Here is a 26,855-nt window from a genome sequence, read left to right on the forward strand (position 1 = left end):
TGTGTTTTTGTCCAGAATATCAGGAGAGATGTCACCCTGGTATATGAAGTCCACAAGCAGTTTCTGTGCAGCTGTGTTGCTAAATAAATACCATCTGTTTTCATGGTTTGGAATGTGTTCATCTACTAGGTATGGTAAGTTACACTGTAAAACCAAAACAGTTGAAACTGCTCAAAATTTTTTGTTGAAATTGGTAATGTTGAAGATTTTATGTAGTGGAAATACATTTTAAAGTGATTATTACTCATTCCTTTCCTACTTTAAAATAATTTTAAATCCAAATCAAAACAACATATTTAAATATTTTTGTAAAGCTACATGTTTTTTTGTCAACTGCAATTTTCTCTTATTTATATCACATCCTTTAAGCTTGAACATTTATACTCAAGGTTGGCCAATTTAAGGAACTTCAAGTGACAATGAGTGAAAAACACACAGTGAACCAGAAAGTCCTCTTCTATCGTGTTCAGCGTATCATCCATTGTATTTTACATTTGCTCCCCACAGGCGGGACTTCTCTAGCTGAGTCAGTGACTGCACTCATGGTACAAAAGTGTCTAATGCCCAAAGGCATTCTGGAAAAACTATGCAGATTAAAGATGATTTTCAAATAATATGAGTACAATGAAAAAGAATTATTAAATACTGTCTGCTTAAAACTAAAAATGCGTTCAATCATCTCAGAAAAATAGAGCTGCACCAACCCCTGCTGCTGCGGTTACTGTTGTTATGTATTCCAACAGTAAAGCCAAAGCGGCAATACACAATGAAGGGGATGAATTTTTGAGAGTGTTAGGTCTTATGCATTTGTGGTGATGATGTTGTGTCTTACAACTTCATACTCATCATTTAAAGCTGTCCTGGTATATACGCTACCCACAGCCAATTTTTTTAGATAAAAAGAGATGTAGCAAAAGTGCAGGTTATACATACTGGATTAAACAGGATTCATAAAGCTACTGGAATTTATGAATTAGTTGTAGGCAGCAGCATGTCATCATTACCATACGCAATTCTGCTTGGCTGAAACACGCCCCTCCAGTGGGATATGATCACTCTTTTGCACTCATCATTGCTATGATCAATTCCTTCACTGTGTAACCACAAGGTGATTTTGTCACACCATTATTAGCTAAGCTACTTAGATAGCCACGCGGGTAACATGAAGACTAATCTAGTACCATACAGGCAAACATATCTAATTTTGCATTTATTTGCTGCATCTATGGCCAAGGCCTCTTTCTTTCATTTTCTTACCCCCTTTACTCCACCCTTGTTCTTCTTGTGACTGCCCATTTCCCCTAGCAATAATGTTATCAGTGTCATTTGAGAAGCTGCAGGTAGACAGTTGATGCATCCCGAGGAATGCTACAATGTCATTTTTTCCAAATGGCGACTAGGACACTGCATCAACTCAGTGAGAACAGTAAACTAACCCTAGATCGTTGCACTTGCATTCAATGATGCGTGCATTCAGAGTGGTCTACTCACTCATTTTCGCTACTCATCCATCAACTGCTCACAGCAGGACAAACCCCTGAGCTCCTGATGTGTGATTCACATCTGTTAGAAAGATAGGAAGAACAATCAAAGAGAGCTAAATGGAAGGGGAGTTCTCACCTTGGAAGAGTAAGTGTGCCCATCAGAGCCACACACAGGACTTGACTGAAGTGATGAGCAGAGCCTACATTTCCCATGAGCACCAGCTTCAACTCTGTGCTTATGTCCTGCACTGCCTTTCCTGGGTTTCACACTGAAAAAGACAGAGAAAGAGGGTCAGTTATTTGGATTTGTTGAAGAGAGAGTGGCTCCTAATTATTCCTTCCATCATCTTTAGTAATAACTATGTGGGATCCAAAGCATGCTGCCATTTTCTAAGTGCTCTCACTGAACACTTCTCGCCTCTTTATCTTTGGAGCGAAGGTAGAATTAGAGCCAGACAGACTCTATACCATGAACAACTACAAAGTGAAGACTGCTGATTCTGTCCAATAAAAATATCAGAATTCATTTATAATGTCTTTTATTATATATAACAGATACTATTTCCCTTTTGTTCAAAATTTTTTTTCAGAAACTCTGCCTCATGTTTTTCTGTCAGAGACACATCTTCAATATCTGCACTAAAACTGACTGTAACAACAAAAAAGAGAACAGGTACAAAAACTCACACAAAAGCTACCGAATTAATTCTGTAATAATATAAAGTCTAATTAAATGGTACTTTAACTAACTTAAACCAGAAGCAACATTTGTGTGTAAAAAATATTAAGACCAGATGAGATGCTGCTGTGCTTTCACCTTTACCTGATGCAACTCCAGAGCGGTTTGGATGATGTTGGTTTTAAGAAACATGACTGATGATTGATTTTAAAACCTTCAAGAACTTTAGGGTAAAGGACAGTATTTACAGTTAAAGCTCAGAGTTTCAGTCCTTGGCTCTGAACTTGTGGGTCTGGACCCAAAAGTGGGTCACAATTTCATTTTCAGTGGGTGGCAGATGTGTGCCTAGAACCAAAATATGTGACAACAAGTCAGCAAAACAACCCCAAAACATCTTTGAACCTCCACCATGTTTGACTGTAGGTACTGTGTTCTTTTCTTTGTAGGCCTCATTCCGTTTCTGTAAACAGTAGAATGACATGCTTTTCCAAAAAGCTCTACCTTAGTCTTATCTATCCATAAATGTCCCAGAAGGACTGAGGCTTAGTCAGGTACATTTTTGCAAACTCCAGTCTGGCTTTTTTATGTCTCTTTGTCAGCAGTGGGGTTCTCCTCGGTCTCCTGCCATAACGCTTCGTCTCATTCAGTTGATCACATACGGTCCGAGCTGACACTTTTGCTCCCTGAGTCTGCAGGTCAGCCTGAATTTGTGTAGAAGTTGACTGAGGATGTTTATCCAACATCTCAACTATCCTGGGTTGCATTCTTTTGTCAGTTGTTCTCTTCTGTCCCCGTCCAGGGAGATTAGCCACAGTTCCATGGGTTATAAACTTCTTGATGATATTACACACAGTGGACAAAGGAATTTCAAGATCTCTCGAGATGGTCTTGTAACCTTGAGATTGTTCATATTTTTCCACAATTTTGCTTCTTAAGTCCTCAATTCTGGGCTCTTCTTTCTCTTCTCCATGCTTGGTGTGACACACACAGGCACACAACACAACGGTTGAGTCAACTTTTATACATTCTAACTGGCTTCAGGTGTGATTTCTTTATTGCCAGCACCTGTTACTGCCACAGGTGAGTTGAAATGAACATCACATGCTTGAAATAAATTGATTTACCCACAGTTGTAAATGGGTGCCAATAATTTTGTCCAGACCGTTTTTGTGTAAAATTATGCAAATTTTTGCTTTTTCTTCATGTTTTTTGTGCTGTTCCAATGCACATAAATTAAATAAACATGTGTATACCAAAAACATTTGTAATTACAACAATTTCTGGGAGAAATCGTGTATTTTCTGTAAAAATTCCAGGGGTGCCAATCCTTTCATCCATGACTATATTGGAAAGTAAGACGCAGCCACAGTCGCTGAGACAATGATGACATCGGCATACGATGAGCTGTCGGAATCAAACTTGTAATGTGGCCAGGCTGTCAGCCAAGACGGGACAAGAGCTTTGTTGCATAGTCTGACATGATGCAGCCCTTTGGAAGTACAAATGAACTACAAACACCTTTCTCCCTTTAAAGTTAACTTTTAGACTCCCGCGTGAACGACTTTCATGGTGGCTGCATGTCTTTGAGGCAGCAACTTACCCTTTAACTTTTTTCCAGCAGTGCAATGCTAGGTTAGCTTTAGCCAGTGCTAAAGCTAACCTCGAGATCAGTCAACAAAAGGAGGAAACTGTTGGCGCTACAATACTTTCAGAGCTCAAAACATTCAGATGGGAGAATAATGAGAAGTTGGCAGCATTGACTTCAGATACAAATTCTCTGGAACAATCTGTCGAGAAAATGGGGGAACGTTTAGCCCATGCCGGGACTGGATTAACCAGGTGGAGGAGGGATCTGTCTGCTCGGCTGACATGGGAATTAAACTACATATTTGCCAACAACACTGGCGAGGGCTCTTTGTGTCTGGCAAGGGTTTTCCCTCAGAGTTAAATCCAACTGGCTCTCGTAAAGTCATAGGTCAGACCTACCATGTGGAAGCCTAAAGGGTTAAAATCAAAATGTTCTATTTCTGTTCTCTATGTTACTCAATAATTTTCTTTGTTAAAATGGAGGAATGTGTGAAGGTTCTTGAATTCAAAACATCAGAAGATGAGATACTGAAAAATGCAAGGTATTCAGGAGATTAATAGAATTTCTTTCGATATAAATGGGGTACATAATCCAGTTAAGAGGAGTAAAATACTTTCAAGGTTAAAAAAACAAAAAAGAAAAATACACATTGCCTTCCTACAGGAGACTAATTTAAATGAAGTTGAACATAAAAAACTGGGGTGACTGGGATTAAGAAATGTTTTTTCATCATCACATAAATCTGGTAACAAAAGGGGAGTTGCAATTTTAAAAAAAACATTGCTATCATTTACAAACCAATTTTGGAGATAAAAGATAAGGAGGGGAGGTATGTCCTCACAAAGTTTCTGTGAGTACTTCCTTGCAGCCCAGCTGAGACCTGTTATATACTGGAGCAATCCCAGATACTCTGAAAGGTGGAAAGAGTTGAAGTTCAGACTATCTGATAAGATTCCACTACAAGCGACTGTTTCTGATGAAACACTGATTGAACATCTCATGGACAGGGCAAATCCTTTCATTCATTTATCTCTCATTTATTTGCATCACCAAAATGATTAACCTTTTTTTTTTGTGAATACGCTTATCTGTTGGACACAAAAAAGGAAATGCAAAATTAAGGAGTAGAAACATCACTTGATGAATAAAACTGATGCTTTTGACAATGGAAGCCTTGGAAATGTATTTGAAGCTGGAAAATGTATTTAATATACAATGTATCCATCCATCCATTTTCCAAACCACTTATCCTGTTTGGGTCGCCGGGGGGGGGGGGGGGCTGGAGCCTATCCCAGTTGTTATACACCCTGGATTGTTCACCAGTCAATCACAGGGATGACATTTACAGAGCTCACATTCACACCTTAGGCCAATTTTAGAGTTACCAATTCACCTGATGAGCATGTTTTTGGTGGTGGGAGGAAGCCGGAGTATCTGGAGAGAACCCACACATGCACGGGGAGAACATGCAAACTCCACACAGAAAGGCCCTGACTGGGAAGCGAACCAGGGACCTTCTTGCTGTGAGGCAACAGCGCTAATCCCTGCACTGCCGTGCAGTCCTCTTTATACAACGTAGAGCTGTCTAATTTTCTTATTTTATTCTTAATTTATTCATTTTAACGTTTACGTAAAATTTGTAAAAGCAGGCACAACATGTTAATAATGTTTTGTATTTTTCTCTTTGTGAATACTCTGGATGCCAGTATAAACAATAAAATAAAAAAAGATTTAACTTTTAATGCAGTTCAGTACAGTGGTTTTCAACCTGGGAAGGTCTTAAAGTATGCCAGTCTTTTTGAGAAACCATCTAACTTGCATGATAAAGAAAAAAAAAAAACAAAAAACAAAAAAGCTTTGTTAAAATATCTAACAGCTTACAAATAATGAATAAAACCATTAAGAGTCCCTCAATCAGTCCCTTAAGAGACAATTATACTCTGAAGAACTTCATATCACATGGAGCACATCATCTTCTTTCCTGTTTCTTTTAAAAGCTTCAGACTACAAAGCCCCATCACTGCCCAAACATTAAATATTTCCATTGCACTGATAAATAAAACAGTAAACGTAGATAAAAAATACTGTGCTATAATAATCCTGTGAGTTGATGTTTAAGATGTTTTCCTTCATCTACCGCCACATTAATCCTCCTCCTCCACTGTCAGGATCTCTGCATAAATGCAGTGAAGCAAATGAAAGTGCTCTAGTTGTAAGTGTGAGCTGAAGGACTGGATCTGCTTCGCTGGGGAATTTGGTGCATGATAAATATTTACAGAGCAAAAAAGCCACAAAAAGAAATCGATATAAAAGCCTACCCCAAATAGAAACAAGCTTGTGATCTCTCTGCTCATATTTTAATGTTCTTCTAGGTCTTACTGAGGGTTTTCCATGTTGTTTTAATTTGGAAAGCCTCTAAATTGATTTGAGAGAGACAGATTTACAAAATGACTGAAATCCTTCATGGTGTTTTTCATTATATATGAATTTTGCTTCTTATGATGCTGTGAATTAACTAACTAGGACTCAATCGTTTCAGCAAAGGAGAACAATTTATGCTTGAGACATTCTGTTTGATGGCCTCTTAATAGAAAATAAAAATCAATTTGATGGTGAATTTGAGTGAAAACAGTTAAATTAAAATGGGGGGTGGGTTTGTGAGAGGGGGCTAAGTTAGAGCAATGTTAAGAGGATTCTTTCTAGGAAAATTTGGTAAGTATATACCATTTTCTGCATTTTCAATAGACAAGAATCAAAGGCATAATGCTTCTTATTTCTTTATCAGTCTGGAAGTCTGAGGAAAACCTCTAAATAGAAACATTTTTTTACAAACTAATAGCTTTTTTCATTGTAGCACTGATTTATTAGATCAATCCCATAAATGAAATCACTAACCCTAACTGACTATATCTAACACAGTACTCTGACAAAGTACAGCATTTATATTTATGTATAATAATTAAGCCAGCCACTGTTAATGGTTTAAATCATGTCTTTCATCATAATAATTGTTTTATCAATATAAGGCCATAATGTTGACCTTCCTCCCACAAATCAGCAGTTTTACCTCCACATCACCATCACATCTTCTGAAAAAGTCAAACAACAAAGAAAGCTTTTAAAAGGATCTAATGCAAGAGAAGAAGTACATTTGAATGGCAGTAAGGATTGTAGGCATGAATTATATAGGCTAGTATATCAATTATAAATTGTGTTCTTATATCCAAAAATACAACTTACTTTACAGAATCCCATTAAAGGTGCAGTATGTAGTATTTAGCTTAATAGCAGTTAGCGAAATAAACATGGTAAAAAATTAAACATACATTTAGTTCCTTCTAAACACGTCTTTTATCACATGATTATATAAAATTGTTTTTGTTTTTTTTTTAATTAACTTGGAATAAGCTTTACATTTAAACATAGCGACCGTCCCCTCCATAGACTCCACCATCTTGGATTTTTGCATTTTGCACATTTTGTACTGTACCACAGAAGGGACTTAAATAACAGACATTTATTTTGTGCACCTCTTGTTATTAAGGCTATCAATCTTTCTCTACAGTCCAAAACCAATTTCATTTCTTATTATTTGTAGATTTCAAATCATTTTTGAATATTTATGCACAAATACTATTATTTAATTCATATTTACAAAAGATTCAGTTCACCACTTTCCAGCATGATGACTTCTACAATGTTCTATAAAATTTGCATTATTTTCTCTCACACTGCCATAACAACACAAATGTGTACAATAATGAGGAATGAAGCAAAAAAAGTAACCCGAGTTACTTTTCAAAGTAACTAGTTACTTTTACAATGCACTAACTAACTAACTGACTGACTGACTGACTGACTGACTGACTAACTAACTAACTCAGTTTTTGCTAGCAGTAATTAGTAACTATTACTATTTTTCAGAAACTTGCCCAACACTGCTCAAAACTGATCCTCAAATTCCACATACTCTGCAGCGATCTGCACTCCAAGCACTCCAGTCAGTTTTTGCACTTCCACAGCACTAATTCTGTCCATGGCACATGCCAGAAGCCCAACTTAGGCATCAATCCACAGAGAGAAGATCAACCCAAAAAAGGAATGAGAACCCACAAAGCACCCAGTCAACTTCAAAACAACACAATGCACAGACTCTCAATAGTGGCATCTTATCACTATACCAACATAATATCTTATTCTGTTCAAGCAACAGGTCACCAATTGGTCACAAAGATAACACAACACCATGGACAAAGAAGAGATTATTTTTTGAAAGATACAGGGTTTCTATGATAACATGCATCCTTTCAAAAAAAAAAAAAAAAACCCATAAAACTTTAAATGTCCTCACCCATAATAGAAGAAGAAAAAGAAGAAAGACATTGAAAAGTTTCAAAATGAAAAGCACATCCACTTTAGAAAGGCAAAGTAATCTTTTAGAAATTACTTTCAAGTTGGACTCATTATCATGCAGTTTCACAGTTCCCACACAAACTTGTAGTTCTCCTGTGATTTTATGATTTCTGGTCTCCTGATGCTAAGGACACAGGATTATTTGTATTAGCATTATCTGAATGCAATAGTTAAGGACATTTTACTCTGACTCGTTACCAATGCTAAATTTCTATTATTTTTCTGATGATTTAACTCTTATATAAAGTTTTGTTTGCTTGCAGGACTTAACACTGTATGTCTACAATATGTGGTATTAGTCTTGGACTATGCCCCCCTCCCCTGGCGGTAACATTTTCTGTATTATTTAATTATCCTACCAAAACAACCGGTTGCATTTTCAAAGTATGCAGCTGCATTTTTTTTAAGAAGAAAGCTATTTCACTCTAAATCCTGATCTGAGACTTGATGTTGTATTTAGTTTTTTGCTACCTTTTTCTTCAGATGTGATGATAAAAAAGTTTCTTGCCTGTTCTCTTCCTGCCTTAAAGCTTCACTATAAAGCTCTTTATCTACAGTGCTATGAAAAAGCACTTGCCCCCTGCCTGGTTTCCTTTTTTGTTTTTTTGCACATTTGTCACACTTACACGTTTCAGATCATCAAAAACAAATTTTAATATTAGACAAAGATAACACAAGTAAATAAAATGGATTTTTCAAATGATGATTTCAAAAAGGGAAGAAAAAAGCCATCCAAGCCTACCTGGCCCCATAAGAAAATGTCATTGCCCTCTTACCTAATAACTTGTTGTGCCACACTTGATGGCATATTTGAAAGCATTTATGATAACCAAATTAGTCTCTCTCCACATCGCTGTGGAGGAAATCCACCCCTTTCTTCTTTACAGAATTGTTCAAATTCAGCCACATTGGAGGGTTTTCGAGCATGAATGGCCTGATTAAAGTGCCATGCCACAGCATCTAAATCAGCTGTAAGTCAACTGGGTCAAGTAGGACCCTCCAAAACCTTCATTTTGTTTTTTTCAAGCCATTCAAAGGGGGACTTGCATGGTGTATTTCGGATAATTACCCAAGCGTGCTTAAGCTTGAGCTCACAAACTGATGGCCGGACATTCTCCTTCAGGGTTTTCTTGCAGAGAGCAGAAAACATTGTTCCATCGATTACACCAAGTCTTCCAGGTCCTGAAGCAGCAAAGCAGTCCCAGACCATCACACCACCACCACAATGTTTGACTGTTGGTACGTCTTTCCTTTTTATAAAATGCTGTGTAATGGGACACATACCTTTCAAAAAGTTCAACTTCTGTCTCGTCAGTCCACAGAACATTTTCCCAAAAATGTTGGGGATCATCAAGGTGTTGTTTAACTAGTGTGAGATGAGCTTTTGTCTTCTTTCTGGTCAGCAGTTGATTTGGCCTTGGAACTCTACATGGATGCCATTTTTGACTAGTGTCTTTCTTATTGTTGAATCATCACTGAGTCAAGTGAGTTTTTTTTATGTTGTTCTGGGTTCTTCTGTGACCTCCTGGATGTCATTGTGGACCTGGAGTAATTTTGGTAGGCTGGCCACCCCTGGGTTTCACAACTGTTCCAAGTTTTCTCCACTTGTGGATAATGGCTCTCACTGTGGTTTGCTGGAGTCTCAAAGCCTGCTCTCGACCAGCCATCAGTCTGTGACCTCAAGCTCAGGCGGGTTATGATCCAAATCACACCAGCAAGTCCACCACTGAATGGCTTGGAAATATTTAATAGACACATCTGATCAAAAGTGTAATTTTGTTCGAAGGAAGTGACCAAGTATCCAAATCTTCATCAAAGTGCCACTGGATGTGATTGAGGTTCTTGAAGATGTTCTACCTCTCTTCCAAAAGGGTTCTTCTGTTCTCATGTGACTGAGGCCTAAGTAAGTGAGTGTGAGTCATATTTGTGGTATCTATGCTACGGTAGTTTGTTCTTCAACAACTGTCTGCAAATATTTAGAAAGTCTGGTTTTGACCTCACAGGCCACTTAACCTCTGTTCTGCTTCCTTTAACTGAATTAACTCACAAATAAAATAATATCACACTCCATGGCTTCAGTGAGTGATGCTGCTGGGAATAATACAAACTTCAAGCAAACAGTTTGACATATTATGCAGCCAACAGGAGGAGAAATTAATAAAAAAACAAAGAAACGCCTTAAACCTAGTTCTTAGGAGCTAATGACTTGAGGAAATCAATTAAAGCCAAGATGGAGAAAATACATTCAGAAGTCTTCTGGGGGGAAATGCTTCTTCAAGTGAAAAATTGAAAACCTTAAAATTGGCAACATAACAAGGTTGAAAACACAAACAAATTGGGTGCTGACAAAATCAAAAGAGCAAGAAGATAGTTTTATTCAAATTAATTGGTTTTGAGAACACATTTCTGTACATCTGTCACTGAAGCAGATTTGATTTTCACACACTGCTAACACACAACATATTGACTTGATTTATTTTTCTGCTGAGTGTAATACGGTACGTCTGGACTTAAAGAGACAGAAGTAAAACAGCATCAAGTACACTTTTTGCGGTCATCTTATATACACTGGACAAAGACAGCCTCTCTTCTTTCACACCCAGTCTTCGTAAACAATAATACTCAGATGTCACTGATTCTGAATGCCTTACCTCAGGTAGGTGGTTCAAAAGTTGAGAGGCCCTGACGGCGAAGTCCCTGTTAGATTTAGTTTTGAGTCTCGACTTTGGAACTACCAGGGGGCCCCCTCCTGAGGTTTGAGGCTGTGGGCTGGCTTGTAGGGGGTTAAAAGTTCAGTTAAGTAGCTTGGAGCCAGACCCTTAAGTACTTTAAAAGTGATGAATAAAATCTTAACATTAATTCTAAAACTGGGGTGATGTGATGCTGTCTGTTAAAACCAACAGCAGAGATGGATTTTTCTTGGCACCAGAGAGAAAAGAGCTAGAGTGGTCAAGTCTTGAGAAGATGAGAGCTTAGATTATTTTTCCAGGGTCTTATCGGGTGAGTATTGCCTTTATTTTGGCAATGGTCCGGATATGGAAAAAGCATGGCTGGACAACTTCATTGATATGGGTTATGAAGGTGAGGTCTGGGTTAAATACTAGTTCAAGATTTTTGACTGTGGGTCTGATGTTTTCTGAGAAGGTACCAAAATTGGATTTGATGATGTGAGAGGAGTTCTGAGTGTTAAAAAGCATTTTATCAGATTTTGAGTTGTTGAGTTGAAGAAAATACTGAGCCATCCAGCAGTTAAGACACTAAGACAGCCTGTAACAGCAGCTAGGCTTACAGGATTCTCAGGTCTCAGAGGAAGATTTATCTGTGTGTCATCTGTGTAGCAGTGAAAGGAGGCTTTGCGGTTATGAAAGATTTGGCCAAGGGGCAGCAAACCCAACCTTGCAGGACACCACAGGTAAAAGTGGAAATAGAGGGGAGTAGTGACCACAAACATTAGTTCTAAAGGAAGGGATCAAAATGGCGCAGAGAAGTTGGTGAGAGATAAGAAGCTAGCAGGTCTGCTGCTATTACAGCTGAAGCCAACTTTTCTTTTTTTGTGTGTTTGTTGTGCCTGCTTCTTTCTATTCTTCACTGAGAAAAGAAGAAAGGTTGATCAGTAGTGGTTAGCACACAGTTACAAGTATTACTACCACCTAGACTGGCGGGTAATACTGTCATCTGTGGTGCTTTTTATTTTCCATTTGACTAATTTGTTGTGGGACTACGAGCACCGACCCATGACCCAAAATATCAGACTCAGTCGTGTTTACATCGAGGGCACCAAGAGCTAATGCTACTAGTGTTAAAAGCACAGCTTACATGCCTCACATCTCCTGCCGCATCTGTGTACCAGGAAGTTGGAGAGTTGGAAAAATAAGTACCACGGATGATAAAAGTACATTTAAAAGTCATGATTTTCGGGCATTTAGAATCTTAGAAAAAATATTTGTGATTCTGACGATAAAAGGATATATTTCCAGCATCTCCAGGGTCGGAAGAACAGAATAGTTAGATAAAGAGTTGTCCAGAGTGTTAAAGATTTTGCTTCTTTTAATTTTCTACTGATAAGCTAAACCAGTAACACTAAGAACGGGTACCTCTGAGGCTTAAAAGGGAGTAATGCTTTTTCAGGGTCTCACTGACCCAAATACTTTTTAAATTGCTTGATATTAACAGAATTTTCCTCATAAAATAACTTTAACATCTCATCTAACACCTTCATCTCACAGTTCACAGAGGTCTGGTTTGGTTCACACCTTGGTTTTGGGCTCGCGGTTCAGTATGGGTTCGGTTCATTGACAAAAAGCAACATAAAGTCCCAGACTTGTATATCATTCTAGATTTCCCTCTTTCATTATTATTGACTTGAAACTGACATTGGCGAGTCTTATACTTTGTTCCATTGAGTGTTATTTAGAACTATCTGTGATAGTTGGTACAGCTTGTGATGTATCAGACATAACACAAAACAGAAAAACAAAGAATGGGCATAATAAAAGCAAAACACAAACCAGCCTAATATCTCCTTATTTCAAGGTCACATATTTGACCCCTTTAAGACAAGTTTATATTGGTCTCAGAGGTCCACAAAACATGCTTATGAAGTTTGTTGCTGAAAATACACTCCAGCATTGTTAATGAGCTGTCTGTCTACACCCCTCTCAGGAAATGGATGTGGCTTAATGGATGTGGCTCTCGTGATCCTCCCAGCTGAGAGAAGGATCAGCCAACCGAACCTAGGGGCGGTGCTAACTCCCCACATGACATCATAGAGGGAAAATCTGAGAATGGCTTGTTTCAGCACACATTTTCTGAAAGATGGAGAAAGAGAGGGGGGGAGGGAATGGATTTTTCTGATTCTTGGGGGGTTGTGGACAGGCTAGGGGCACATAAAAAGGGGCCTGGAAAAGTGTATTTTGCATAATATGTGACCTTTGAAAGAATACAAATAAAGAGCACATCAAAATATGTGCATTTTAGAGCAATGGATAAAATTTTGGATTAACTAAGTGTGCTGCGACACTTGTTAGAAAGCCAGTGCAGTGGTTACTCAGGCAAAATCCTCGCTCATTTATGTCAGTGAAGGACCGCAGACTTTTTTTGTACACAGAGGATGAGATGTCACAATGGAGTCTGAGCAGAGAACTTAAATACATGCTTACAGTACTGCTCTTTACTTCATATGTATTTGCAACAGTAATGTCTACATTAATCGATGGCACAAGCAGTAGAGTCACCACTTGATTTATTTCCTACTGCTGGTTTAATAAGGTCAAAGAATAAAGAATATATTAAAGGGAAGAAAATTAGCTTAATCTGCAATTATGTCCACAGTTTTAAATGTCCTGCACTGTTGTCAGTGATACACTTAACAATGAGTAAAACGGTTAATGGCTGCTTTTATATTGTTTTGAAATTCTAAATACACACTTTCACACATAGGACAACAAATCACAATCCTATATTTCCATCTTCTATTAAGAGTTAAATGTCTGGTGTAGATTAGGGTGATTTGAATTAATAAGCATGGCAGCCTGCACGGCTTTCTAAAGCCAATATGAAGAAAATAGACGATTAATTTTATGATAATATGTCACATTCTTACCTGTGAGTCGGCTGTTTGTGATTGGTGCAGATTGCCGTCTGGTAGTCATGGCTAACACACACCTTGTGAGGCGGGCATCTCACCTTCAGACAGGGGTCCTTGGTGGCATCTGAACCTACAGGAAAAGATCAGGGGCACACTAATCACTGAGCTGCAAAGATAAAGTGGAAGCATGTGGAGCAAGAGAACACTCAAGTTGAATGTTGATGCAACAAAATATCAGGCAGTTCTTTTGATTCCACATTCATTCGTTCCACGAACTCAAGCAGACAGAAAAATAATGAGTTGGAGCAGAGAGCAAGAGGAAGGATGGTTAAAGGTATGAAGTAAGCATAGAGTTTTCCGCAGTGTGAGTTGCTTAATGAGGACTATTCTCCCTGAGTGTCAACCTCATCTTCTTCCAAATCAATCTCTGCAGTGACATTATCGCTGTGGCAGCCAGGCACAGCTGGCTGGTGTCCAGGGTGACAAAAGATCAAAGCAGCTCATTGACTCTGAGCATTGTGTCATTTCACACTAGGCTAACAGCACAAACCCACTTTCCTTTGACAGACACAAGAAAAGAAAAAAACTGAAGTAGAGGAGCTGGAAAAGACACAGTGGTAGTAAAAGAGAGACAATAGGTTTTTACTTGCAAGGACCACACCCCACATGTTTACATATAATAAAAAAAGGAAGTATGTTTGAAGGAATATGAAGATTGGGATTAAGGTGGAGGAGGAAGCATCTATTTAAAGCTATTAGAGATGCATTATACTGAAGCCTAGGTAGGTGGGAACTCAGTAAGGAGGATTTATATGGGAAATTTAGGAGTCTAAACTGATGAGGATCACCAAAATGAGTCCTAGAACTAAAAGTGAGTTTTTGGGTGACAAAAGAGATTGTGCTTATGTAGGAGCAGCATGTCTGAGAGGACTAGTGTCAAAGGGCTTGAATTGTTTGATCTGAGATGCCCAGTCTGGCTGCCTTTCAAGCCGTATGCTGCAGTAGTAAAAGCTGGAATAATGATCTGATTATAGGTGATAAATAAGGAGAACTTGGCAAGAATGTGTGTAAAACCAGAATCGAATGGCCCTTTTCCTTATTCAGAGAGAGGGAGTGGATCCCAAGCCTTTAATCTAAATGGAAATTTTGAAAAAGAAACTTGACAGTCAACACTGTTTTTTCAAATGCAATAAAAAAAAAGACAAGACTTTTCTGAAATAATAAACTGACAGTGTATAGCATTTTTACAAAACTAAAACAAATAAGTCATAGAGTAACATGTATAATTTTTATTGCAGTTCTTAAATTCTTAAGCTTAGACTATATTCATACATCGAATAAGAAAAAATAAAGCTACGAGCAAAGTATAAGGATGGTATCACATTAAGAAATGTGTATCATGCTCGAGGACGTTTGACCCAAAGTCCATCCTGCTGCATTAGTGTGTGAGTGCTCCATACTGTGCTCAAGCACTCTACAGTTCCTTTGCCCTGGCATGGACAAAGTTAATGTTTAAGTGAATTTAAGAACTGTTTAAAACCCTGTTAATTTGAGCCCAATTAACATACTTTAACTTCTGTAATTTTTCATAATTGTTTTCTCTCAGTCATCATCATCCTAGCTGCTTATCATATATTGCATTGTTCTGTTTTCTAGCAATCATGGTGGTTATTGTTTATTTCAACAAACATTTCTACTATCATTATTGATGGTCTATCCATATACTTCACAATAGGAGTTTCTTTTATGGCCATTACAGCTATAAATGTATCTTCCATTTGTTGTTTTGTTGTTTCTCTTGTCCCTCTTTCTGCTTCCACCTGATTCTCACCCACCCCCCTACGGATTTTCCAACCTGAGCACAGCTTTGGCAGATGGCTGTCAACTTGAGTCTGGCTCTGCTCGAGGTTCCTGTCCATTACAGGGAAGGTTTTCCTCGCCACCATAACAAGACTAAATACTGCTAGTGCTGAGCTCATGATAATAAGCATTGGTCTTTATAATAATAGTCTACATCAAAGTGTACAGTCCAGACCTGCCCTCCTTGCAAAGTGTCTTGAAATAACTTTGGCTATGAAATGGTGCTATACAAACATAGAATAATTGATTGAATATTTTTGAACGGTGAAATGATAGAAGGCTTTATCTGACCAAGATGAGTTCAAAAACAACCAACAGCGAGTGAAGCTAATGTTATTTTGTCTGTGTTTCAGTATCATAACAGTTCTGTGACCGTGCTTCTTGTAAACTGTGTGTCATGTCGTGATGTTGTGCATTACCATGCTAACACCTGGTTGGGCCTGGAGCAATGTGAGCGCAGGTCAGCAGGTGACTGGGCAAGGAGGACTATCGTGCCACAGCACAGTATGGGGCAACTGGCCTAATGAAAATGCGTCCTTTTGGATATTAATCCAGATTCTTATGTTACAAAACTAAAACTAATAAAGTAAGAAAACGTAAACTAAAAACAGGCATTTTCAAAAATGAAACCTGAACTAACAAACCACCATTGATAAGTAAAAAATAAAAACAAAAGTCAAAGTGAAATAAAGTACTACAGTATCATAACAGAGGTATGACCTTGGTGGCAGGCCTGGAACTGATGTATAATCTGGCCCTATAGGTTGAGACAGAGGTTAAGATGGGCATTTTAGTATGCAGATTTAGGCACATGGGTTTGTCAGCTGATTTATGATTGAAGACTGCGAGTTCAGGGTGCACACAAAAAACAAAAGAAGCCAGCATCAACATGGAATTGATTGAAATTAACTAAGCTGAATCAGTAGCCTGAACAAAAAAAGTGTGTGTGGAGACTAAGAAGGCAAAAAAGGGAAAAGAATTCAAACATGGGAATTAGGAGTGGAGGGACAATGGCTGCCAGTGAATAGTTGAATGATAGAGTTAGATGGTCGAGTGGTGACTCTTTCAGTCAAATACTCAAGTGTTGTTGATGGAACAAACCATCAACAAATAATGATAGACAAATATATAAGGAATTGGTATGGCCTATGTCTTAATTAACTTGAACAGTTGGATAGGTTCAGTGAATACATGGGACAAGGTTGTTCAGGAAACAGTCTTTTGAGGTTTTCCAGTCATGGACCAGGTGAATACCAAGGTTGAAATAGGACAGGTGAATATGGGATGCCAGTGCACCTCTACAGCCAAGAGCACATTTCTTTTTACAAGGATTTATTGGGAAATTAAGTGAAGAAATGGGATATGAGTGAGCTGGAAGATACATGGTAGTAGACTTTTGTGGCAGTAGCTTTCCAAATTGGTTAAATGAGGCTGTACAATGACAGCTTGCAAACAAACTTAACTGTCTCATCATCCTAAAAAGGCAGTCAAACACTTTAATGGAAAAAAAATCTAAAGGACCACAGCCATGCATTAAATCACCACTCTGGACTTTTGCCTACAGGGCAGAGATACAAATTCCCTAATACCAAGAAAAACATCTTTACAAATTGTTTATCCAAGTTTACATTAAATAACTTAATCAGCAAGACCACTTAGAAGTCAGTCTGTTACCTCATACTGCAGGTACCACTTACTACCATTCAGTATTTGCTTTTAGGACCTGGTGCCTAGCTTTAATGTAATACTATGCTGCCTTTGTATTCTGCTGTGTTATGTATATGTTGTGTTTAAAGTGTGTTCAGTGGAGTTTGAATAAGCCTCCTTGCCTAAATGTATTGCCTTGTTTTTAAATGAGCATACAACTGTCTGTGCAAGAAAGAATTTCCTGCTCTTTCTATTATGATGTACCTTAGAAAGTATGCTATGAAACTTGGGATGTGTGAGCTGCAAGAATGCTGCACGAGAGGGCTCAAGAGCACCAGGGTAATGCAAAGCAACTTGCTAAGGAAGATACACTAGACCACCATTACGCTTTGATCTTGAGAGCAGATAGTAGATAGACTTGTGATGCTATTGTGCTGCTGCTTGTCTTGGCCAGGGCACTCTTGTAAATGAGATTCTTGATCTTAATGAGGTTCTTGTTAAATAAATTTAAAAACAGAAAACAATCTCTTATAGCATCTTCACACACAAGCAATGGTGCTGCTGCTGGAAATAGACACACACTCAGTGCATTTATTATAAGCATGCACTCATTACACAGTACTGTCTTCATGGTAGTGGTCATGTTTGAATTCCCCACAGTACTGTTTTACTGCCTATTCCTGTTGGTTAGAGTTGATAACAGAAGGCTGAAAGAGCAAGCTGGGCCTCACTGAGAGGTGAGCTGAATTATGATGATAATGGGTGTGTTCTTGAAGGGATTGCAGGGGCTGTATGATGATGATAAAAGCACGGGTGGGTCTGTGTTTGTTGAACTTGGAGTCAAAGAAATTGTATATTATGTTACATTAGATGTTGTTTTATGTTATGTTACTGTTTCATGATTGTGTTGGAACTGACTGCAGTCTAAGCTCTAATGTGAAGTTAACCCTGCTGTTACAGCTAGGAGAATTTGTTACCTTCATTAGTATGGGTGGACTGGTGGTCACTGGGACCAAATCACCAAGGCTGTACCAGATGTATGAAAGAAGATAAAAGCCTGAATAATGAACAAAACAAACAAAAAAGCTGAAGCTTTATATCATGATCAAAGACAATCATGATTTTAAACCACACACAGAGAGTACATTTATTAACCATCGTGATCAAACCAAAAATTCATTTAAAACCCTAGTTAATTAAGACAGATAACAGAGTTTATGGATCAAAGCCTTACGCACCAGACATTAGCATGTGGTGGCTAACATCCTAAAACGAGAGTGGCCCTGTCTCCATTAGGAGCCTAATGGGATGTGTTTGAGTCACAGCTGGTGTCTGCTGTGAACATCAACTATTCTGACCTGATCAAACGATGTTCACATGCTGCTTTATCAGTGTTTAATCAGTCACAGAGGCAAACACGGAAGCAGATTTCTTGCTCGCAGTATGCCTTAAATCTAACAAACCGTCTACAAGAATGAATGTCAGCTTTTAATTTGTAACTTCTAAAAGTGTTTTTGTCAAAAGATACAGGAGATTTTTCTTTATCTTGGAGTTAGAAGAGCAAGCACACAAAGAAGATGGTAAATGTCAGAAGGCAAGAGATTCATAGCACACTAAGCAGCACATTAGTTTTCTTATAATCTGCAGAACACATACATAGATAGAACAACATATTAACAAGCCTGTGTGCCCGCTCATATTTCCCTGAATGCAGAGAGATGAAATGTCAACCTTCCCTCGTGATAGCTGTCCACTCTGCTGTGCGCTTCCAGTGCCTGCTTATTTGGGCCTGTCCTCACCTCCATCTATCAGAGCTGCTGGAAAACCATCTTATTTCACTTTGCTGCAAAATGACTTTATCACGGCGAGGAAATGAGAGATGAAGGGATCAAGGAGAGAATAGAGAGAGAAGGACTTGGAGGAAAGGGAGGCTCATTTCTGGTTAACAGAGGATTGGAGGACAATTTGGGATTATTGTATGACCTCCACCCTGCGACAAACTAGCAGCATTTCTACAAATAAATAAATAAACACAAAAAAATTATCACATGACTACAGATATTTTCATTAACAATAAGGGATTTACTTTGAAGAGACAGTGATGCCTTAAGCATGAAATCATTTTTGCTATTGTGGTGTGAGGATAGAAGTGAGGGAAATAAAGAGAAGACTGAAGAGCAGAGAATGGAATGAGGAGAAAGTGACAAGGCGAAGAGGGGGAGGAAGAAGAGGAGTGAATGGAGGAGTCTAGGCTAAAAGAGAGTTTTATTCGTCTATTTAAAGCTTGAGTGAGCAGCATTGGCGGTTAAACCAGCCAATCAATTGTAATGCAGGCGCACTGCAGCACACTCTTGCCACCTTTCTTTCACTTACCACAGTAAGAGTCTCTCATCTCCTTTATTCCTGCTCTCTTTTCTCTAATCTTAAGCATGACTTTGTTCTTGTTTGTGTGTGCTTTAATAATATCCGTGAGCAATATGAATTGACAAGCCTTACTGCATATCCACTCATCCCAAAGTGCCAAATAAAGCTCCCTTTCACACCCTACACACTGAAAATGCTATTGATTTTATGTAAATGGACAAGGTTGTCTAATGCTGATAAGACTATGCCAAATGAACAAGTGTGAAGGATTCAAGCCAGTGTGTATGTATATTAGGATTCTTCATGAGACTTTGCTTGAAAGAAAACATCAATGATACAATACTTTAGAATCCGTAGCTGATAAAGGAGAGGAAAGATGGGCATGTTTTCAATAATGTTGCAGTTATAGTTTCTAATAAGGAGCAACAGTTCTGCCACCACAAATGTGTTTAACCATTGTCCTTGGCCATGTGTAAGGGTGACTGAGGACCCCTGGGGGCTGGGTTAACACTCTGTAGTGGGTAGACAGATGGATGAGTTGGCAGAGCTGAAGCAGAGGGCAGTGAGTGTACAAAATAACAGCAGATCACTAACAAATGAGTGCAAGTAGTTCGGAATATCTATACATTTATAACACAATAATAATGCTCATGGTCGTTGTTTACATGTGCTTTTAGACATTGTTTTGTGTTGGAGAGGAGGCTGTCTGGGTTTTTTTTTTGTTATTTCTCTCTGCAGGCTGGCTGGGCATGGCAGAACTGGCAGTCTCAGCTGCAGCTCATCAAGGTTCTCAGCTGCAGCTTGTTGTTGGCCAGTCAGGATCTCCTTTTTACCACCTTGGATTGAAGCTTCAGTTGTCAGAGTATTCCTTCAGCTACTGAGTAGCAACTTGACTCTCAACCACTGCTGTGCCTATACTAGTGATTTCAACTGTGATTTTTTGTAGTTTGGATTTTTCTAATCCTGCTGTCTTTTTCTTGCAGTGCCTCCAAAACCCTGTCAGTTTCTGCCTGCCACCAGCCAGCTCACCATTGTTTGCACCTTTGTTAACAAACCTCTTCATCATCTAGCTAGTGCTCTGCTTCTGGGTCCTAATCAGCATAAACGTCACAGAATACTAGGACCTGAAATGGATCCAGCAGACATGAACACTCTTCACCAGGCTCTCTCCAACCAGGGTGCTTTAGTTGGAAGACATGACCAAATGCTAGGTGAGATAATGGACTCTCTTCAAGGACTCAGTGCTAATGTTGCTATGCTCAACACTCAGCTCAACCAGCTCTCAACACAGCCTTCTGCCACCAGTCCTCCTTCCCCAATCCCACAACTCCCATTACTCAAACTCCAGTTTAACCTCTCCTTAAAGAACCTTATGTGCCACCTCCAGAGCATTATTCCAGTGATTTAGTCACCTGTAAAGGTTTCCTACTACAATGCAATGTTGTTTTTGACCAGCAGCCCTCTAGCTACCCTTCTGATAGAGTGAAGATAGCATATGTTATCAATTAGCTTAGGGGAAAGGCGGTGCAGTGGGCTACAGCCTTATGGGAGAGTAATTCTGGGGTGTTAGCTCCTTTCCAAAGTTTCACTGCTGAGAAAAGAAAGGTATTTCACCATCCAGTGCAGGGACAGGAAGCCGCTGAATGGCTTCTCTCCTTACATCAGGGATAGTCCTCAGTTGCAACATATTCCATTGATTTTCACACTCTAGCTGCTCAGAGTGGGTGGGATGAGCAAGCATTACGGGGTGTGTTTTTCAAGGGCTTATCTGAACCGTTAAAGAATGAGTTAGCTCTCCGAAATGAAGCTGACTCTCTTGAGGGGCTTATTTCTCTAGCTATTAGGTTGGATAATTGTCTTAGAGAGAGAAACAGAGAGAAAGCAGGCCGTTCCTGTAGCCTAGCACCACCTGTACTTACTCCAGTTGCCCCTAGTACTCACTCACAGCCTCCTCCTCTTACTAACAGTGATTCATCTGCCCCCCCCCAAAAAAAATAGTTAATGCTCAGGATGGTCAGTTGATAGCCCATGTTACTAGTCGGACTGTTCCCCTAAACCTCACTGTCTCTGGAAATCATCATGAAAACATCCAGCCATATTCCACTGCATCTCCAGTGGTTCTTGGCCTCCCTTGGTTGAAACGGCACAACCCCCAGGTAGACTGGTCCACCTCCTCCATCACCATCTGGAGTCTTAGCTGTCATGCTAACTGCTGGAGGTCGGCCATTCCCACTTCCTGCAAGCTCCCCTCTTGTAACTCCTGACCTGTCACAAGTACCTCCAGAATATCATTACCTGAAACTGGTTTTCAGTAAGGACATGGCTCTGTCTTTACCCCCTCACCATCCATATGACCGTTCCATCGAACTTCTCCCTGGTGCCCCCCTCCCTTCTAGTCAGCTGTATAACCCGTCACATCCTGAGTGAGAGGCCATGGAGGAGTACATCACCACTTCACTGGCAGCAGGCCTCATCAGACTCTCCTCTTCACCCCCGGGAGCTGGCTTCTTTTATGTAGCCAAGAAAGACAAGTCACTGCGCCTCTGTATCAACTATCGAGGGTTAAATGACATCACCGTGAAAAACAAGTACCCTCTCCCACTTATCGATCCCTCCTTTGAGCCACTCTGTAAAGCTACCGTCTTCACCAAGTTGGACCTCAGGAATGCCTACCACCTTATCCGAATGCGGAGGGGCGATGAGTGGAAAGTGGCCTTCAACACACCCCTAGGACACCCCAACTGTTTTGTTTTTGTTTACCTGGACGACATCCTGATCTTCTCCAGAGACCTAGAGGAACACCACCAGCATGTCCACATGGTCCTTCAGCACCTCCTAGAGAACAAGCTCTTCGTGAAACCTGAGAAGTGTGACTTTCATGTCTCCTTTGTCAGCTTCCTAGGGTATATAGTTGCCAGTGGCCAAATACAACCTGATCCGAGAAGCAATTACAGCGTTTCCTGGGCATCGCCAACTTTTATCGCAGATTCATCCGAGACTACAGCAAGGTTGCTGGAGTTGCTGTGACTCACCTCCCCTGGATCAAATACGCCCATTACTCCCTCACCTGCTTGGCCACAAGTATGTCCCCCGTCATGGTGGCTAATGGTTTCCAACCCCCGTTGTTCCCTACACAGGAAGAGGCAGTGGCGGTGCCCTCTGTAGAAGAACACCTCAGGTGAGTCTAGGAGGTCTGAAAGACGACCACAGCTGCTCTTCGGTGCACTGCTGAAAGGAATCAGCGCCTAGGAATCGTTCCCCTCCTCCCGACTACCAGTCAGGCCAACGGGTCTGGCTCTCCACCAAGGACCTCCTCTTGCAGACAGAATCATGGAAATTGGCACCCCACTTCATCAGACCTTTCGAGATTGACAGCGTGATAAATTCCACTGCTGTACGTTTAAAATTACCCCGCTCTTTGAACGTTCACCCCACATTTCATGTCTCCCTGCTCAAACCAGTTTCTTTCAGTGACCTGCTAGTGCTCTGCTTCTGAGTTCTAGTCAGCATTAAGTCACAGCTCATTATACCGTGCATTCAGAAAAGATTTAGATCTCCTTCACCTTTTTTCTATTGTTTTTTATGTTGCAGTCTGATGCTACAGTTAGTACTGTCAGTTCATTTTTTCTCTCATTAATCTACACTCAGTATCCAAAACAATTACAAAGTGAAAACAGAATTTCAGATTTTTTTCGAATATATGAAAAATTAAAAAACAGAAGTATCACATTGACATGATTATTCAGATCCTTTGCAACAACACTTGAAATTGAGCTCAGGTGCATCCCATTTCTCTGAATTGTTGCTGAGATGTTTCTACACCTTGGAGTCCACCTGTTGGAAATTTAATTGATTGGGCAGGATTGGAATAGCACACAATTTTCAATAGAAGGCCTCACAGCTGACAATGCATATCAGAGAAAAAAATCAAGCCGTGAGGTCAAAGGAACTTCATGGCTTGAACCAATCATTAGTTATGTTTACACGGACCACTTGCAATCAGAAAAAATGCCTGATCTGAAAAATAACTGCTTCATCGACACTTTATTCTGAATTAAATTCTTAGATCCAGCTCATTTGGAAAGAAATTTCATTCCGATTGAAGGGGTGGTTTATGCAGACAGTCACTTGGATCAGCATCCATTTAAACATTTAATCTGATTGTCTCTCACTGTTTGGGGGGATTTTTGTCTTATTGTGCATGTCTGCCCCACAGACAGAAACATGGTGGGAGCAGGAAAAAACACACTAGTCTGTTGCTGAGACAACTTTTATACTTAAAACTTTAAAAAGGCTCAAAATTGTTGATCAGATAACATAAGGTACCGACACGAGACAGTAGAACAATCCAATATTTTTGTGCAGGGAAGAGTGGAAAAAATGAGCGAGTGATGGCGGTATATTTACAACAAAGAACATTTCTTTCTTCTACAGCAATTTTTCAGCTGAAGTCCAATTAGTTCAACAAGATTTGAGCCAGGTGTAGAGCTAATTTTTTGAGTTTTCTCTTCACAAGAAGCATCTGCTGATGTGAGCCATGTCTTGCAAGAACAAAAAATCTCAGAAGACCTTATAACAAGAATTGTTGAATTGCATAAGACTGTAAGGGGTTACAAAATCACCTCAAAGACCAGTCCACAGTTAAACTGTCTACAAATGGAGATGATACAGTACCGTGGTTACTCTCCCTAGATGTGGGTGCCTAGCCACATCAGCTCTAAGGGCACAACGCAGAATGCTCAGAAAGGCGCCTAGAGTAACAGCTTAAGTCTTAAAGGGATCACTGCAACAAGTCAATGTCTCTGTTCACGAGCCTACCATAGGCTAAACAGGCATGGTGTCCTTGGCAGGTCACCATGGAGGAAGCAGCTGTTTTCCAAAAAACACATCACTGCACACCAGAAGTTTGTCAAGGTGCTCCTTGACACTCCACAACGCTATCAGACTTATGTTTTGTGGACTGATGAAACTAAGGTTGGGTGTAGGAAGAACATGCAGCATTATGTATTGTGTAAAAAATGCACCAAGTACCAATATGACAACATCATCCTCACAGTGAAGTACAGTGGAGGAAACATCATGATTTGTGGTTGCTTTCCTGCCTCAGGGCCTGGGCTGCTTGCCATCTTCGAAGGGAAAATGAATTCCCAAGTTTATCAAGGTATCCTTCAAGATAATGTCAGGGAGGCTGTCCGCCAGCTGAAGCTCAGAGGAAGTTGGGTGATGCACCAGGACAATGACCCTCAACATCAAAGTAAATCTGCTACAGCATGGCTTAAAAAAAAAACAAAAAAAAAAACAAAAAACAACTTTTGGAGCACCAGCCCTGAATCCAAGAGAGACGCTGTGGACCTCACAGCTATCCATATAGTAAATCTAAGAAGTGAATTATCCATTTCTTTAAAGAAACTCTTATTAAAACCAGAATATTTCTCTAATTGCTTTTACTTTGCAGCTGTCCTACACTTGCACATATCCCATCTAACAATCTAAAATACACTATATTGCCAAACGTATTCACTCACCTGCCTTGACTTGCATATGAACTTATGTGACACCCCATTCTTAATCCATAGGGTTTAATATGATGTCCGTCCACCCTTTGCAGCTATAACAGCTTCAACTCTTCTGGGAAGGCTTTCCACAAGGTTTAGGAGTGTGTTTATGGGAATTTTTGACCATTCTTCCAGAAGTGCATTTGGGAGGTCACACACTGATGTTGGACGAGAAGGCCTGATTCTCAGTCTCCGCTCTAATTCATCCCAAAGGTGTCCTCTCGGGTTTAGGTCAGGACTCTGTGCAGGCAAGTCAAGTTCATCCACACCAAACTCTCTCATCGATGTCTTTATGGACCTTGCTTTGTGCACTGGTGCACAGTCATGTTGGAACAGGAAGGGGTCATCCCCAAACTGTTCCCACAAAGTTGGGAGTATGGAATTGTCCAAAATCTCTTGGTTTGCTGAAGCATTCAGAGTTCCTTTGACTGGAACTCAGGGGCCAAGCCCAGCTCCTGAAAAACAAGCCCACACCATAATCCCCCCTCCACCAAACTTTACACTTGGCACAATGCAGTCAGACAAGTACCATTCTCCTGGCAACCGCCAAACCCAGACTCATCCATCAGATTGCCAGATGGAGAAGCAAGATTCGTCACTCTAGAGCTCCACTGCTCTAGAGTCCAGTGGCGGCGTGCTTTACACCACTGCATCCGACGCTTTGCATTGCACTCGGTGATGTATGGCTTGGATGCAGCTGGGAAACCCATTCCATGAAGCTCTCTACACATTGTTCCTGAGCTAATCCGAAGGCCACATGAAGTTTGGAGGTCTGTAGCGATTGACTCTGCAGTAAGTTGATGACCTCTGCGCCTCAGCATCTGCTGACCGTGCTCCGTCACTTTACGTGGCCTACCACTTCGTGGTTGAGTATCACTTCCACTTTGTTATAATACCACTGACAGTTAACTGTGGAATATTTAGGACCGAGGTCCTTTCCCGACTAGACTTTTTTTTGCACAGGTAGCATCCTATCACAGTACCACACTGGAATTCAATGAGCTCCTGAGAGCGACCCATTCTTTCACAAATGTTTGAAGAAACAGTCTGCATGCCTAGGTGCTTGATTGATACATCTGTGGCCATGAAAGTGACTGGAATACCTGATTTCAATTATTTGGATGCATGAATGAATACTTTTGGAAATATAGAGTACAATTTCAGAAAACAAAATGTTGATTTTGATATGCTCCTTAAAAACTGGTTGAAGCTGGACTAATGATTATGCTTTTTTGTGATGTGCAAAGTGTTTCAATAAGAACAAACAAGAATTTAAAGGAGGTGGGTTTTTGAAAAATCAGATCGGTTACTGATACCAGCAGACACGTTATACTAGGTAAATGTGATCTTAAATCTGTGCCAATATCAGATTTATGATGCAGCCTTTCTCTTGCAGTGTGATATTAGGCCACTGATTTTGATTCTTTCATTGCAGAGTGTAAAGTGACTGTCAGGAGGCTGGTAAATGGGACTGTAGCAGCAAGTCTGGGAAGTATCTGCAGAGTGCATGTGCATGAATATGATTGCATGGTGTCAGTAAGTTGAAATTAGCAGTTTTTTTTATGTAATGCAATAGTTTCTTTATATGATTTTATTGGTTTTACAATGACCAGTTCAGTCCCGGGTGTACCCTGCCTCTCACCAAATGACAGCTGGAATAGGCCTAGGCCCCTGAGAC

General features: G+C 39.9%; 1 protein-coding gene across 1 annotated transcript in view; it reads right to left on the reverse strand.

Annotated features, from left to right (window-relative positions):
• spock1 (SPARC (osteonectin), cwcv and kazal like domains proteoglycan 1) overlaps positions 1 to 26,855 on the reverse strand; it is a 205,514-nt gene that overhangs the window by 37,435 nt on the left and 141,224 nt on the right. Inside the window, exons 6-7 of the mRNA XM_041797800.1 lie at positions 13,767 to 13,881; positions 1,621 to 1,753 (exon numbers count right to left, since the gene is read on the reverse strand). Of these exons, the coding sequence (XP_041653734.1) occupies positions 1,621 to 1,753; positions 13,767 to 13,881 (248 nt within the window). The remainder of the gene's footprint in view (positions 1 to 1,620; positions 1,754 to 13,766; positions 13,882 to 26,855) is intronic.

This window comes from Cheilinus undulatus, linkage group 10 (assembly GCF_018320785.1).
Source record: "Cheilinus undulatus linkage group 10, ASM1832078v1, whole genome shotgun sequence".
Classification (NCBI taxonomy): Eukaryota; Metazoa; Chordata; class Actinopteri; order Labriformes; family Labridae; genus Cheilinus; species Cheilinus undulatus.